Source organism: Penicillium cosmopolitanum (genome assembly GCF_028827165.1).
Source record: "Penicillium cosmopolitanum strain IBT 29677 chromosome Unknown utg000011l:1.0-3548175.0:1.0-3550911.0, whole genome shotgun sequence".
NCBI lineage: Eukaryota > Fungi > Ascomycota > Eurotiomycetes > Eurotiales > Aspergillaceae > Penicillium > Penicillium cosmopolitanum.
Window position 1 is genome coordinate 2,413,423 of NW_026622681.1, and position 16,216 is coordinate 2,429,638.

General features: G+C 47.8%; 7 protein-coding genes across 7 annotated transcripts; 4 read left to right on the plus strand and 3 right to left on the minus strand.

The window, feature by feature from the left end:
* Nucleotides 1-2,751: 2,751 nt before the first annotated feature.
* N7509_012408 (nitrogen permease regulator 3 family protein) lies at nucleotides 2,752-5,292 on the minus strand (the record flags this gene model as incomplete). The annotated part of the gene is made up of 1 exon (XM_056637045.1): nucleotides 2,752-5,292. The coding sequence occupies one exon, from the start codon at nucleotides 5,290-5,292 to the stop codon at nucleotides 2,752-2,754; it is 2,541 nt and encodes an 846-aa protein (XP_056483075.1).
* A 350-nt stretch (nucleotides 5,293-5,642) lies between these two features.
* Nucleotides 5,643-6,336, minus strand: N7509_012409 (coiled-coil-helix-coiled-coil-helix domain-containing protein; the record flags this gene model as incomplete). Its single annotated transcript, XM_056637046.1, has 4 exons — nucleotides 5,643-5,757; nucleotides 5,894-6,074; nucleotides 6,121-6,155; nucleotides 6,287-6,336. 4 exons carry the CDS (start codon nucleotides 6,334-6,336, stop codon nucleotides 5,643-5,645), a joined length of 381 nt encoding a protein of 126 aa, XP_056483076.1.
* A 478-nt stretch (nucleotides 6,337-6,814) lies between these two features.
* Nucleotides 6,815-7,505, plus strand: N7509_012410 (GFA family protein; the record flags this gene model as incomplete). Its single annotated transcript, XM_056637047.1, has 3 exons — nucleotides 6,815-6,822; nucleotides 6,906-7,085; nucleotides 7,199-7,505. 3 exons carry the CDS (start codon nucleotides 6,815-6,817, stop codon nucleotides 7,503-7,505), a joined length of 495 nt encoding a protein of 164 aa, XP_056483077.1.
* Nucleotides 7,506-9,535: 2,030 nt separating this feature from the next.
* On the plus strand, nucleotides 9,536-10,992 carry N7509_012411 (flavin monoamine oxidase family protein; the record flags this gene model as incomplete). Its single annotated transcript, XM_056637048.1, has 3 exons — nucleotides 9,536-9,862; nucleotides 9,914-10,226; nucleotides 10,277-10,992. 3 exons carry the CDS (start codon nucleotides 9,536-9,538, stop codon nucleotides 10,990-10,992), a joined length of 1,356 nt encoding a protein of 451 aa, XP_056483078.1.
* A 136-nt stretch (nucleotides 10,993-11,128) lies between these two features.
* Nucleotides 11,129-12,287, minus strand: N7509_012412 (mitochondrial DNA replication protein; the record flags this gene model as incomplete). Its single annotated transcript, XM_056637049.1, has 7 exons — nucleotides 11,129-11,169; nucleotides 11,220-11,235; nucleotides 11,292-11,339; nucleotides 11,393-11,863; nucleotides 11,920-12,015; nucleotides 12,077-12,100; nucleotides 12,153-12,287. The coding sequence occupies 7 exons, from the start codon at nucleotides 12,285-12,287 to the stop codon at nucleotides 11,129-11,131; spliced, it is 831 nt and encodes a 276-aa protein (XP_056483079.1).
* A 338-nt stretch (nucleotides 12,288-12,625) lies between these two features.
* Nucleotides 12,626-13,692, plus strand: N7509_012413 (amidohydrolase 2; the record flags this gene model as incomplete). Its single annotated transcript, XM_056637050.1, has 3 exons — nucleotides 12,626-12,672; nucleotides 12,739-13,187; nucleotides 13,244-13,692. The coding sequence occupies 3 exons, from the start codon at nucleotides 12,626-12,628 to the stop codon at nucleotides 13,690-13,692; spliced, it is 945 nt and encodes a 314-aa protein (XP_056483080.1).
* A 682-nt stretch (nucleotides 13,693-14,374) lies between these two features.
* Nucleotides 14,375-16,162, plus strand: N7509_012414 (fungal specific transcription factor domain-containing protein; the record flags this gene model as incomplete). The annotated part of the gene is made up of 1 exon (XM_056637051.1): nucleotides 14,375-16,162. One exon carries the CDS (start codon nucleotides 14,375-14,377, stop codon nucleotides 16,160-16,162), a length of 1,788 nt encoding a protein of 595 aa, XP_056483081.1.
* Nucleotides 16,163-16,216: the final 54 nt, after the last annotated feature.

A 16,216-nucleotide genomic window follows, 5' to 3' on the forward strand; every position in this document is an offset into this window, starting at 1 on the left:
ATGAAACTTCTCGCGAGGAACGTTGTTGAAGCGGCGGATCGCGAGGATGGGAGGAATGTGAGAGTTGGCGATCTAAGCCACAGGTTGCATGTGTAGCCTCGTTTGGTTACTTGTTCAAGTGATTGTTGGTCTGAAAACCTCACAGCTAGCAGACGCACAGATCAACTGAAAAAAACGAGAAGCTACTTTGGAAAAATATCCGGACAATGAAACAGGCGCTGCCTTGTTACTGCCGAAACAATCAAGTTGCGAAAGAAATGAGCTGGGTGGCCCGCACAATCAATCCGCTTGAGAAGTCGCAACCAAAAAAAATGACTCGGATGGCGTCCAGTGTTGTCGGATCCTTCAAGAAGATGTCGACAACTGAATAGATCCCGCTGAGCAGACAAGGCGAAGACGCGAGTAGGGATATGAGGGTCGACGAAAAGTCCGGACGGTTGTCGGCAGACAGGTCGATCCTTTGGCGGATGAAAAAGAGATTGTGGGCCGGAGAAAGGCGCCAAATTCCACCACGACCGGTAGTCTCGGAGAAAAGGGAGGAGGAGAGAAATCGGGTCCTTTCAGATCTCACTTGGAGAGACGTTCAAGGAGTGCCGAGGAGAGTTTCGGAGAAGCTCTCACTGGAGGGGGGAGGGAAACACGTTCGCGGAAGGCCGAACGAGGAATGGAGGCCACTGCAAGGGAAGCAGGGGACTAGAAAAATCAGTTTGGAGGTTAGAAAAACCGGGGGTGGAAAGGAGACGCACGAGAAGGTGAGGTTAGGGTGAGGGGGAAGAGGGGAGTGGTGAAGATGAGAAGAGTGCAAAATAATAATTTTTGGTAATCAGGGCCGGCTGTGGTAGCGGGGGTTCATACGTGGGGTATTGGTATTACCGTATTATCCGTAGGTATACCCCTACAGTATCCTAGTTAGTTACTTGCTAGCCTACTGACTGCAGTAGGAACAGTAAATAGTTAGTACTAGTACTTTTGATTCTGTATTGAGTATCTATTATCTATTCCCTATTCCATATTACCCATCAAAACATTGAAAATCTCACTCCTCCCTTTCCTGTTCTCACGATGTTGCACAGCCCAAGGTTTCCACGACGTGTACTAGTCGTACATCTCCATGCTGGAGCATTACCAACCGTTACACTAGGTACTGCAACACCACAGAGAAATTCAATATAGGAACTGGCACATAAAGAAGTCCTTCTCCTTCTCCTTCATTCTCATTCTTTCTTCCAAGGTTTTCTTTTTCCTCTGTGGTAGAGTTATTGAATGTCGTCGATATCTAGTCGCTAAAGTTTGGATGTACAGTATAGTAGAGCTGGACCCAACAACCGAGCCTCAAGAAATGTCAGTCGAACCAATGACAGTGGTCCACTTGCAGTTGCAGTTTTCCTCGGGCACTCCGAGTCCCTCGCCCATTCAATTATTGATATTAGCAGTATACTCGTACCAATGGATACATTATCTCCAAAGAGATACCTTATCCTCGCGTCCAGTCCCCCTGTGTTGAATAAAGGGAGACCAAGGGCATACGAGTATACACTCACTACTGTATTGTGTGTCAGACTTTTCAGTCCATAGCCCTGGATCTTGGGTAAAAAGTGGACATGAACGGCACATTTTCATTTCCATTTCCATTTCCATTTCCATTTTTTTCTAACGTCGCGGGGCTCCACCGGCGCCCCTCTATTCAAGACCATTGGCTGGGGTCGGGTGCGACAGTATTCCAAGGTTCTCTTCAGGGTACTGTTAGATGTTGAATAGGCAAGGTAGGAAGTAGGTCTGTGGTTCTAGGAATGGCAGAGAATACCAAGAAATTGAATTTTATCAATTGTTCCATATAATACCATGATCATGATGTAGATACCAAAGTCCAACTATATAAGAACTTGGACACTCGCACTCCGAATCTTCACAGGATGGAGAACCGGATATACAAACCGTACAGGCAGTACGATCCGGCCGGCCTCGGGTACCTGACGAGCGTAATTTATGTACTAAGTACAGTCCGCCCTGGAGAAACCCCATCCCATCCCCTCCCATCCCATCCCTCCGCCAATTCGGTGCGACGGAATGTGATGGGTCCCTGATGATGCTGGGACTGTCTCGGCGCCCTCTCTCTGCATTGCCCTGTGCTTGCAGGGTTTTCTCGCAGGGTCCCTGGAGATCGCAATGGCCATGCCTTGTCATACTTGGTAGCGACCAAGCATGTGTTGGTATTAACCCTATATGCTCCCAGGCGTAATCCATGATATTCAGGTTCCAATTCTGATATTTCTTGATATGTTGCTTGCTTGCTCTTTTCCGCGCCCACAGACTACTAATTCGGCACCGCGATTAGGGCTGAGGGCACGCGGAATCCGTCGGGATGGATGTGGGTTTGTAATTGCGTTACGACCGGCCTTTTTGCGACGCCGCGGCTGGGCGTCGCGGATGGGCGGGTATCGGTATTACGGCTTTTTCTCGGACTGTACTACTAGGTACTACATACGAGTATGTCTTAAATCACCTGGGCAGTATTTGGTATATACTAGTAAATTCATGATATAGGTATAGATACCTAATTAGATACTCATTTATATAGTCGCATGAAACTTGGTTGGCAAAGTAGAAACAACAGTGGTATCAAGCACAGCGCCAAACAACATAACCATAGCCATGACTCCAAGCTTTTTTCCCAATGTATCATTTCCTCCTACTTCAAGTAATTAATTTGTTTTTAGAAAAAAGACTTGATAACTTCCTTCAAGCTAGTAACTACCAGTGTCGCACCCCGACAAGCACCTGCTCTCTTGCATCAAGCTCAAGCGAACCAACCGGCCCCGTCACAAACCCCAACCGCGTAAGAACCTGCCAAACAAGTTTACGCTTCAAGCTCTCGCGAACGGGAATCTTCTCCAACGCATCCGAACCATTAAAATATTTCAAAAACACCGGCCAGTATTTCTTCAACAAAGTCTGCAAATCTTTCGGCGCAATATCCGGGCTCATTCCAATCATCTGCTGCCCAGGTCCAGGCTTGTCCGGGAACCGCGCAACGATCTCGTCCAGCCATCGCGATTCCAGCGGTGATGCGCGGTGCGGCGAGAGAATTAGCGAGGAGAGGCGGAGGGCGGTCGATCGATCGAGGAGTTTATGCGAGGTGCGCAATTGGGCATGCGCATCGTATCGGCCTGGCATGGGCGTTTCGTCTCCGCTGCCGTGACTGGCGAGGGAGGACGACGACGACGAAGACGCGTCGTCTTCACTGTCTGAGTCTGAATCGTCGGTGGTAGTGGAATTCGAATTGTTGCCCTTGGCGAGATATCGGTCCACTTCTTCTTTGCGCAGGGCTGTTTCAACTGCTAGTTTGACCTCTGGGGTTACCTTGATCCGCGCAAATGTTCTGAGCTGCGTCACCCAGCCGCCGCGGAGTAGCCATGCCAATATGGCAAAGTAGGTTTCCTTGTGATCTTTACTTGGAATAAAACTCCCATAAGGGCGGGGCGTGCCGCTCAGGGTGGAGAGCATCTTGGGAAGACTTGGTAGGGTCGGGAATGCTGTTTGGTAGGCGATTGTAGCGATTTCTAATTTGCTCAGGTCGCAGTTTGGAGAGACGATGTAAGTGTCGCGTTGGTGGATTGGAGGGATGGCGCGGGCACGGCGCCAGTATACCAGATGACTGGCCAACATCTGGATGGTATGCAGTGGGATTCCCGAATAGGCGGAAATTTGGGCGAACGATTTGGTTGGCTTCGTACATCGGATATAATGGGCGAGTGCTGGGGCTAGCGTGCCCCCGGAAGCTTCGACATCCTTAATTATTGAGGCCTCGCTGTCTAGCAGAAGCAGTGCGAAGTGCTTAGCCAGAACCTGATGTGGTGCATTGTTCTCATCGGCAGCAGGGTCATCAACAGGGGTAGCGCTATCTGCAGTTGTCAGCCAGAGACCTGGATACGCCTTATCCGTCGGCCCAGCAAGGTACGGCGTGGATGTCAACGGTGGGATCTGCAGTGAGATGGAAACATCCGGACTAAGCGAGACAGAAGCGATCTTTGATGCTGAGATGCTTGTGTAGACCGTATATATAGCCCTTGCCAAAGAAGACTGGTTGATCAAGTCTGAGTAGAGATTATGGACGGATGTTTCTAGAGAACCATTAGCTTGCAAGTTTGCAAAGAGAAAAGAATCACAGATCTCACTGGATTCTCGTGCTTTTCTTCGCACTTGAAGTATGTGCTGGGATTCCTTCCACACATATCCCGTGCGAGCCTGCTCCCACTTAAGCGCCTTGGCGAATTTCTTGATAATATTCTCATATATCTCCTTGACGCGGCCAGAATACTCCAGCAGCGGCGGATCCATAACAAAAACGACATTGAACATCGTCATATGATCCTTATCTTCCGGGTCATCATCATGATCATCAACAGTCTTCCCGATCTTCGCACTGGCCATCGAGTTCCGCTTAGTATCAGTAGGCGAGACCAGCGAATCCGCAATAGAAGCAATGCTAGCCCCCATGTCAGGCGAAACGACCCCATCCTCAACCTGCGTCTCATCCGCATTCTCATTATGACCGAGTTCTCCACCCTCCCATTCAGCACGAGGCTTCTTCTTCTTCTTCCGGCGCTGCTTGCGCCAATTCCCATCCTCACGCACAAAGACCGGCCACCCAATCAATGCCAGATCATTAATGCCTACCTCATAGCGCCGCTTATGCCACGACCGCGAAGGACTGAGTAACTTCTCCCACACACTCCCCGGTAATCCTAGAAGCGACTCCCACGGCGCGCGCGACGAAGACCCAGACCCATCAGGCTGATCCGAGGCCCCATCATCCTCCGCATCGGACATTGCACCTCCACGCTTCCGAGTCGATCCCCGACCAGAACCCAGTGATCCCGGTCGCTGTGGCTCTATCGCACCCGGCGATGCGGAGATCATGCCATGCTCGTCGAGCCCGAAGTTGCTCGGCCTTCGACCGGGTATGAGGCTTGCACTGACATGTGAGCTCCCGCTGAGGAAGTTCGACGAATTCTGGGTGGGTGGCTGTGTGTCGCGCTCGCGCTCGCGGTCATCGTCCTCGTCGTCGGAGCTGAGGCCGCTCTCGTCGCTGGAGCTCGAGTCGGTGTTCTTGCCGCCTTGTCTGCTGCGCGTGCGGGAGATGCGGCGGCCGCCCTTGGTCGTTGTCTTGAGTCGGTTTTCGCTGAGCGGTTTGGGTGGGTAGTGGAAGACGAGTCGGGGGCCGGTGCGTGATCGGACGATTAATATTATCGCTACCAGACATGGGTCTGGTGGGCGGGCGATTGATGACATTATATTAGGACATGGGGATGGGGGGGTTGGAGAGGTGTAGCTGGTGAGGCTTGGGCGGAGTTCAAAATGACTTCCCCGCATGCGCGGGCCAATCGGTGGATGGGGTGATTATCAAGTGCTTCAGTGATACCTTACTCAGTAGCTCATACCTGAGGGTAAGGTCTAGTAGAACAGGATACGATAACTACTTATTTTCGACTATCGAAATAGAATTGAGTGTATTCATTAATGTACAACGCCTCCAATCAACGCCATTCAAGTGCAAACTCGCGGCCTCATGCGGCTGCCACTGGTTTCTACAATATCATACAAGTCGTCTTCCCTTCCTCTCCATTTGAGTGTCTCCGAACTCAATTTTTATTCTCCGTCCCTTGTGCTGATTGCGTTTCTGGGGCGCTGCTCTTCTTTTGATCTTCCTTGAAGATCAGCCCGAGATTCTCAAAATTGTCCGGCGCCATCAAATTCCTGCGAGAAAAGAACCACATTGTCAGCATTCATTCGACCAGAGAGCCACCAAATTATCGCAACTGCTCTTGATAATAATGCCTCGCTCAAGGAGCTACTTTCTCGCCGTCACGATTTGGAATTGGAGGCAACGTACTTGTCCATCCGGCAGGTGAGGTATTGCTTAGCCAGCTTCCGGCATGCTTCGTCATTGGTGCCCCGGTTTGATTTGATGCATTTCAAGTATCCGGAAATGATATGCTTGCATTCTCCTATATCAATCGAGTGGTATATTAGCCATGGTCCGTCTTCGGCGTGGTGGGACGACGTGTAGGGGACTAATTGGAGGGTGTAGAGGATGTGGCACTGCAGACTCGAACTCACCTTCGTGATCAAGAGGAAAGCTACCGCGCTCAGGCCTGTGAGGAATGAATATTCAAAGGTCAGCGAATAAGTTCAACGATAGACGATTGGGGGTATCTGCCCATCTCGGGCGAAGCGGAGCGGAGCGCATTTCTCAAGATTGCGGATCCTGACCACCGACACTCACGGGGTAGGCTTGTAATTGACCGAACCACCTCCGGGGGCTCCGAAACTCATTTTTATATAGATCAAGAGGTTCGTCTCCTCAGGAAAAGCAGTGACTGGCTGGGGGGCGGAGATGTTTCGTCGAAAACGAAGAAGCGCAGCAGAGGCGGCGGGAAGCAAACCGAGCAAAGCAGACAAACACCGCCTTCAGCCAACCAGAAGCCCACCTCGAGAACGATGATGTAGTTCTACAGCAACTCGCACTCGGACCTACACAATTGTCGAATAATCTCGCAGAAGAATATCGGGGGGTTACGATTGAATCACCTCGTGTCTGCATGTCTTGTTTGTTTCGCATTTTGCACTCGAATTTGGTAGGGTGTACGTCCCCGCTCGGGAAGTATATAATTGCACTGAGGTGACGTCCGACGCCTTCCGAAACCTTTCAACATCACCTGCGGCTTTGCTTACCCCAAGATTCGAATTCTTCCCGATATTGTTACATTGCCATTTGCCAAGTCTTCACACCAAGCTATCTATCTTGTCCAGAATGCCTATGTATGTTCATATAACAAGTTGAAGTACCGGTCATTCCGCGTTCCCGCCTGGGCATCCGAAGAGTGTCACTGATCATTGAACAGGAAACTAGACGGAAGCTGCCAATGCGGCGACGTGAGATTCACCCTGCAATCGAACACTCCTGTTCCATATCAACTATGCGCTTGCAGCATTTGTCGCAAAGTGGGCGGGCACATGGGTGCGGTGAATCTGGGCGGAATCGCGGATAGTTTGCGAGTACTTCAGGGCGAGCATTTGATCAAGTGAGTACTACTACTAACTATCACCAGTGGATCTGGACAGTCCAATTCATTATATCCCCAAAGATCTGTGTAAATCATGTCCATTATAACTGACCCGATACTCTATAACACAGGAAGTACAAAGCGATCAAAGACCGTGGCACCTCGAACGAAGAGCGTTGCTCCTCAGAGCGGAACTTCTGCTCCAACTGCAGCACCATGCTTTGGCTATGGGACGCTCACTGGCCCGAACTCATTCACCCTTTTGCTTCGGCCATTGATACCGACTTGCCCGTGCCAGACGAAATGGTTTGTATTATGAATGCCTCGAAGCCTAGTTGGGCGAGATGGCCGGAAGGGAAGAAGGTTGTGTATGATGTTTACAATGGGGGAGTGAGTCTTGAGGGGTGGCATAAGAAGCATGGGCATTGGGTCGAGTAGATTACGCATTGGCTAGTACTAGGCGTGGGCTTAAGGAATGCAACAACTACGACTCCGGAGTACGGATATGAAATTACAAAAAAAGAAATTTTCAAGACAAGAGTAAATGTATTCAAGCATTGCTATATGGGTATCTCAGGGGTATCATAGTACTGCAAAGCTTGTTAGCAATGGATCATTATAGATAATGAGTGGCAACATCAGTAAGATGAGAGGGTAGTCAGTTCTCCAAGGTGAATTGTGGTTTATTTCCTCAATGTGAATTCGGAAGTAACAGCAAAAAGTGTTTGTCATCACGGTAGGCGGGGGTAGAGTGTAGGGGAATGTGACAGTCTTACAATTAATCATGATGAATAGAGCATCTATTGCGGATGGTGAAGTCCTAGATTGATCATGCTGGTCAGCAACGGCATTCAGAAAAAAAAATGCAAAATTGTTGATATGCAAGATCAAAACATGGCAATTATATCAGTCTGTTGACAAGAGTTAGCAATGAGTCCGGGTCAATAGCAGGGGAGAAACGACACATACCTCATTAAATCAGAATTTTTGTTTAATGTTCATTCCCAACACGAAGTGCCAGGTCAAACAGTGTGAATAAAAGTTCATCATAAAACATTGGCCATGTGGATGTGGTGCAACGACGCAAGACGAAGAAAGAATGTGATTACCTATAAGCACTTTGTTAGACAAATCATTCAGTGAAGAAATATTGTGTGGACGCCAGCAAGAAGTGCATATGGGCAAAGGATCAGGTGACGAGTTCTCAACAAGTATTCCACTTTCCATACGTCCCAGAGTTTGTACGCTCTGTTTTGATGTCCGCAGGTTGGTGGATACGTTATGTCCGCCCGTTCGTTCAAATTATCTTCATGTAAAGGCATAGAGGCCGCGCAAGGAAGAGATGGGAGGAGATGATTTGATGTGTACCTATCCAAGTAATTTTGTTAGCAATGGATTCACCAAAAATAGCTGATGTAAAATTGGAGGCAAGTTGAGTTTTTGTCAGACAAGGCTGAAACTTAATAGTATGACAGATTCCACATGATAACTTAAGATTGAGGAATGCCTTTGCATGTCTTTATGATCATCATCCAAAGGGGGGAGGGGGAAGGTGTAGGTTGCGAAGCGCAATGCGTGAGGGATTCCTTACCTTTTAATTTTTCATAATAAAGAGAAAGAGACAGGAACAGCCATCATTATACTGTCCCTGGTGTCTCCATGGGAATGTCGAAAGGGAGCTTGAAGAGCATTGAGCTCCAAGCTCACTGCAAAGCTCAGAAAAAAAAGTTTGGCGAGCACAAAAGAGAAGAAAAAAATTGTGGGCGGAAAATCAGGTTATAAATTGCGGTACGGCGGGCGGGAGAAGCTCAACACGCAGTTTTCACTCGCAAACCAGACAAACCGGACAAACTTGGCAAACACCCCCAAATGGCTTGTTCTCTTTGTCTGTCTCTCATTCTCTTACTCTCCATACTTCAAGGTATCTTCCGATCCAAAGAAATATGATCCCACATTCCAGTACCTAGACAGAAATTCTTGGAGGCGGCTTTGCTAATTTACTGTCATCGGGTCCTTGATAATTTGTTCGCAGTTCTCGCTTTCCAAAAGGTTGATCGTTCCATCACCGGACTTGCCAATTGATCATGAATTGCACCGTGCTTTTGGTACGGAAAACTGTCAAAAATTTTGATTTCTATAGCAAGAACCACAGATGGTGTCTCCCAAAGTTTCAGGATGCTAGATGGTTGGTAATAAAGGCGGTTCGATTGAATACGAAGCCACGATATCCCATAGACTGAGAATTCGAGATAAATTAGTCGAGTCAGACGGAGTGTTCCTAGGAGGTACTAGTAAATACTAGTAAACAATAATATTTTCAGTGGCTCAGTACGAGTATCAGCAATTGATGGGTTGATGCTGACTGCAGCCTCGGCGGTCTCGGCGGTACAGACAAATGCAACGTTCAGCTTCTCCACCTGCTTCCTTTCTTGCCATTCCACGTTCAACAACACAGTTCCAAGCGCAATATGACTATCAAACCTGTTTTTGACGTGGCAGTAGTCGGTGCAGGCCTCAGTGGTCTCCAAGCAGCTCATGTGGTCAAAGCAGCAGGACTGACCGTTTGTGTTTTGGAGGCCACCGAGCGGGTGGGGGGAAAGACGCTTACAATGAGATCAACTGAGAGAGGATTCAACGATTTGGGCGCAGCATGGATAAACGATACAAACCAGAGCGAAATGTTCAAATTATTCCAGCGATATGGCATAGACGCAGAGATCCAGCGTGCCTGTGGCTATGATGTCATCCAGCTGGCTGACGGATCTGTGATAAAGACCCCTTATGGCCAGCTTCCGGTCTGTTCCTTTTCCTATCAAATGATATTCTCGTTGCTAATGCGGATATAGGGTGATCCAAAATTACTTCAAGATCTGCTGGAGCTACTCCGGACAGAAGCGTCCAAAGCAAATCTGAACAACCCCTGTGATTCTGACGGTGCCAAGGACATCGATAAATTGACATTTCGAGAGTTCTGCGTCCAAAGAACGGAAAATGCAGAAGCATCTGGGATCGCAGATACCGTCTGCGCAGCATTGCTCGGAGTGGAGAGCAATGAAGTCAGTGCACTCTACATGCTCCATTATTTCAAGTGCGGCACCGGAATCGACAATTTACTCTCCGACGGGAAAGATGGAGGACAGTACCTGAGAAATAGGCAAGGTGTGGTCGAACGAATCTAAGTCAACGTAACTTTGAAGCTAACGAGCTAGGAAACCAAACAATCTCGAAGAAACTATCTGAAGAGCTTGGCCCGAACACCGTGAAACTGCAAACACCAGTTGTTTCGATCGACCAGTCTCAAAAGGACAAATGCGTAATTCGCACAGCAACCGGAGAAAAAATCTACTGCCGCAAAACAATTATCTCGATTCCAACAACATTATATCACACAATATCCTTCAATCCACCATTGCCTGCAACGAAGACCATCTTGAGTGACAATGCAGTAATGGGCTACTACAGTAAGATGATCTTCGTCTTCAAAGAGCCCTGGTGGCGCAAAGCCGGCTTCTCAGGTGTCTTGAGTCCCGAAACGGGGCCCATTAGCTTTACCAGAGATACCAGCATCCCCGCCGATGATCAGTGGTCAATTACCTGCTTTATCGTTGGGGAGCGTGGAAGGGCATGGTCGAAGCTTTCTCGATCAGCTCGCTATAACCAGGCATGGGGGCAAATAAGTCAGTCTTTTGGGAAGTTTGTTCACAGTGTCCCTGCGCCTTCGAATCACTTGGAGGTAGAGTGGTCAAAGCAAGCTTTTTTCCTCGGTGCCCCTTGTCCAGTCATGACACCAGGGACCCTCACGAGCGTGGGAGAGAACCTCACCCAGCCGTTTAAGAATGTGCATTTTGTGGGAACTGAAACTGCTACTGTTTGGCGCGGGTACATGGAGGGTGCCGTCCGCTCTGGTCAGCGGGGGAGGTACTGAGGTTGTGAAAACTTTAAGCAGAATTTGATAACCCAAGATAAAGTCTGATATTCACAAAGAAAGCAGTACGAAATTCAATATACTCGCCAACAAGGCGGAGTGATTTCCAGATGAACATTCTATTCTTTATAAGAAATCATGTGCGGTTTACCATATCCTTCACCGTGTCGCCGAACCCTACCATACATATTGTAGCCCACGCCGCAACTCCAATGCGGGGTACCTACCCCACGGAATAATCCCCTGAAGCCAGAGGTTGCAAGAATGTGTTTGAAAGTGGATATTATTGTCGGAGATACCGGGCGCGTGGGATCACTTTTCATAGATTGCATTTCCACACGGAGGACCTATAAATTGGTTATCATCGGCGCTAGCTTCACCACTGCAATTTTGAGCTCACTTCAAATGGCTGGTTCCAGCAACTGAGCGCACCACCAATTGTTGATGCCAAGATCTTCTCGCCAAATTTGAGCTTTTCGTTCTTGTCTCTCCCACCTACAGATCGAATACTTTCTTCGGCAAAGCGAGAAATGCCGATTCTGGACGACCAACCAGTCACTTGTCGCAAGGCGACGGCATTGACACCCTTGTTCACACCTCGAATTCCCTTTTCACGCAGAATATGGAAGAATGTATCCATCGTTCCTGGTACCTTGGCACCTTCAACAGAAATTTTGGTTCGGGTTACCTCGACCGTCTTCATGCATGTTGTCATTCCCATTGTGAGATAAGACTGTGTGACGCCTCCAGTGATACCACCGAGAACACCACAAAGCGTTGGTGAGGTGCTAAGCTTTGTGCGAGCTTGGTACTCTACCTCTGTTGATACTAATACCAGAATGGCACCTTTAGTGGAGGCTTCCAGCCACGCCTAAAATGGTTGCATTTAGAATTGCCCGATCTGCAGAACAAGAAACAGACACATACCCATGGAATAAGTCCTTGATAAAAAGCCGTAACATTTCCGCGAGCCCAAGTCTTTTGAACTGCCTGTCTTAAGGTGTCTGTTCGATTTGCAGCTAGCTAGAATAGTTGAGATCAGTAGATGAATTGCATGGGTCCACTATTATACAAGGCAACTAACATGGGTCTTGAGTACTTCCATGGGCTGGCCAAGAGTAGTGACTGGTTCAATTAGAAAAAAGAATCAAGCTTCCTACATAATCATGAGTGGTAGACTTGCCTTGGAAAATGTTCATGAATGCCCCGACCGCCAAGTTCTTATACGGAATTGGTCGCTTTTGATCAACAGCATCTTGTAAGCCTGGGATACCATCAAGTGCTATTTCAGACATTTTTTAGAATGTTGTGCTCCTTTTGGATTTATGCTTTTTAGAAGATATAAGTGACCTAGCTGATACTGTGTCAAGAGGCTAGTGGGTGTCTTCATCGGATATATCCGAAATTTCGGGATATGACCGCGATCGGCCGACTGCTTCGGACTTGCCGATGGCACAATGTTTACATGTCCAAGCGTTTAAAAATTACCTCCAGACCCAATAGCGAAAATTTCCGATATCTCCGAAATGATCCAGCTTCACAGAACTGGATTTTTGAACTTAGTGCTGTTACAACCAAGTCAGTTGCTTCTTCAATCCAAGATTTGAGTGTATTCTTACATCTTACCGGCAAAATGGCAACTCAAATAATCAGCTGCCATAGAAATGACTCAAATAACCAGTAAGAATAGTATTTAAGCTCACACTGGATTGCATCTAATCGTGCTAGATCATTGATTCCCCCTAGAGCAATCGATACCCACGCACACGTCTTTGACCCAAGCTTGGGCCCATATGCCTCCGGAAGAGCATACACGCCCGAGGATGCACCGCTTGAGGAACTGATAGCGTTCAATCAAAAATTATCAACAGACTCTGAGATAGGCACATTGGTTCTAGTTCAACCATCCCCTTACGAGAATGACTGTTCAGTCATGATGCAATCCCTTCGGCGACTGAAAGATGAAGATACCTGCGCTTTTGGTATTGTTGTGCTGGACCTTGACAAAACTACCGACACAGAACTGGAAACTATGCATTATCTTGGTGTGCGGGGTGTTCGGCTGAACCTACAGGCGGATGGGAAAGAAGTTAATATCGACAAATTGGTGCTCGCTCTGCAAAAGACTTCCGATCGAATTTGTCACTTGCCTGGCTGGATCATTCAACTATTTGTCCCAGGATGGTCGTGGGATCGTGAGTTTCCGAAATTATGTTGAGGAATTTAAATCGAAAATATACTAATTTGACAGTTCTCTATCAACCTATCCTTGGTCTCCCAGTCCCGGTGATTGCAGACCACCTTGGTGGCATGCTTGGCCCATCCAAGTTGCCCTCTTCTTTGCATTCATCTTCGACATCACAACCCGGTTTCGAATCGCTGCTATCGCTCGCAAAACAGTCCTGCGTATATGTGAAGATCTCGGGGCTATACCGCATGTCCAATGAGCTCTCGTCGAACTTCAGGGACCTGGAACCCATCGTTCGGACGTTTGCCCGGGAAATTCCAGATCAAGTCATTTGGGGAAGCGATTGGCCACACACCGGGGATGGAAAGAACAGATCAAAGGACAAATTGAAATGTAAAGAGACATTCAGGGTTATTGATAATTATGCTATTATGGAGCAATTGCAGACTTGGATGGGCGGTGATGTGTATAGAAAAATGTTGGTGGACAATCCGGGTCGCCTGTATACCTAGGTCATGAACGAAAGAAGTTGGAATGGAGAATATCCAGTAGGGATAGAATATTCAATATATAGAAGAAACGGAAAGACCACGATTGACCCTGATTTTTAGATGTACCATGCTTGAATGCGGACCGCTTATAGTAGAATGCCCCGAAAATTCGATTAAAACTTCTCCGAAGGGCGAGATTCCGCAATATGAGACTGGATAATCATTATCAAGACAAGGAGATTACATACAGATATAACGGAGCTCTAACACGCCAAACCAACCCTATGTGATGCTTTTATGTCTTAGCAAAAAGTTATCTCTTTTCTCTTTTCTGGCGATTAGTAAGAAAATGCCAAGCCTGGGGTTGCTCTAGCGGCGAACGTCTGCCTGCTTCTCCAGATAACTTAGTTCTGTGGCACATCCTGGTATTCTTATCTGGACGTATGCATCACCATAATGAGTGAGAGCTCACCAGCTCACTACGATCGTCGTCGCCATCGCCGGGGTACCACTCGAAGCGTGGCGGCATGCCAGCGATGCCGTCGGCGAAAGCAAAAGGTCGGTTTTGATCCGCAACCGTGCGAACAATCATTAATAGGCATCAGTGCGATGGAAAATTTCCATGTGGCCCCTGCGAGGCTATTGAAGAAAACTGCATAATGTCAGACAGACTCGTAATCCAGCATTCAGACAGGACTGGCGAATGCGATTCCTGCGGATTCAACTTGCTACTGCAGAGCAACGAGCCAATGAATTGACTCTAAAGTGTCAGCAACTCGAAAGGCAGATTTCGGAGGCATTCAACTCTACCCAGCCCGCCCAAAATACTCATTCCGCGGTTCTGACTCCTGGACGTTCCTCAGTGGCCCAGACCAGCGCAGAAACTTCATCCCATTCTGAACCGCTGAGTGGGAACCCAGACCACCAGTTCGCCAGTCGCATTCTGAGACCAACGTTCACTTTGAGGCGAAACAGCAGAGGAATTAACTGTAGTGCTATGAGCAGCGCTTGGGAGTTATGGGGAGACGATACAGATATTCGAGAGTTTGAGACCAACGGAACGGACCTCAATCACGACGCTTATCTCAACCTGGCCCACGAATTCTTCGCCAGGCGATGGCCATATTTACCTGTGCTACACAAACAGACCTTTTTCAACGAACATATGACCGCTTTCTTGACAAATTCAGGCACAGGTACGCTCTCAAATTTCGTGGTGAATATTGTTTGTGCCATCGCCTCGGCGGAGAAAGCCTCTCAGCAGAACGGCGAGAAAGATCATAGAGTCTTTTTTAGAGATGCAGTCAAGGATCTGCACCTGGTAATGAGCTCTGAAAACTTTGAATGCGTTCAATGTCTTCTCCTTCTATGCATGTATGGCCACAACGAGCCTCAGTCTGTCAACATGTGGTACACAACCGGACTTGCTCTAAACCTTGCCATTGGTCTCGATTTACATCGCAAAGAAAGCGTATACGGGCAAGATACAAAAAGCGCAGAGTTATACAAGCGTGTCTTCTGGTGCGCCTACGTGATGAACTGCAGCATGGCAATCAACATGGGTCGACCGCTTGGAATACAGGGATCAGATATTAGCATGCCCTTGCCTCTACAGCTTACGGATACTCAGCTCGAGGAATCTATCCATACACCCATCGTTGAAGAGACCTTGATACCCCAAGTCAATGATACTTCAACATTTATACATATCATCAAGTTGCGTCGTATGAATGCGGATGTGTACGCAACATTCCATTCAATTGGATCCGGGTCAACCGAGGCCTCTGAACTGGATCGATCTCGCAGCGAATATTTTGTGAAGCTAAATCAGTGGCTGATTACTGCCCCTCGGTATATGCAGACTTTGTCTACTTTTCAGTCAACTGAATGGTTTCAGATCGCATTTCATCATGCTGTTTTAGCACTTTATCGCCCATCACGCGCGATTCCGATGCCTTCTCCAGAAAATTTAGGAATCTGTACCGAGTCAGCTATTGGCCTCATTAGCTCATACAGTGCCTTGTATGCGCGCAACCGCATCAAGTATACTTTTGTCGCAATACACTCGCTTTTCATGGCAGCAGTGACGATGCTTTACTCCTTGCGAGCATTTGCGCCCCTGCGAAGAGAACTGACAAAACCTGTTATCCAGACTAATATCTTCACATTTCTGACACTTTTCCGTGGAATATGCAACGGGCGCGCCGTGGGTGAGAAATGCTGTGGTATTGTTGAAAGACTTGGCCATTCCATATTGTCACTATTCGAGAATGAAGATCAAGCCGAGTCGAGAATTGACTCGGAATTTCAGACTTGGTTTGGTCTTCAAACGCACACATTTCCCTCCGACGAGAGCGAATCAACTTTGGGATTTCATGCCCAAAATCCATCACCGCAATTTCCTGATGTTCAAGTTGATCTACCGTGGACTGATTTGTTTACACAAGGGATAGACATGGGCACTGCAGATGTGTGGAGCGTTTTATTTTGATGTAATATATATCTTATTCAATTAAATACCGTTTGGTTGATCTGGACCACCTGT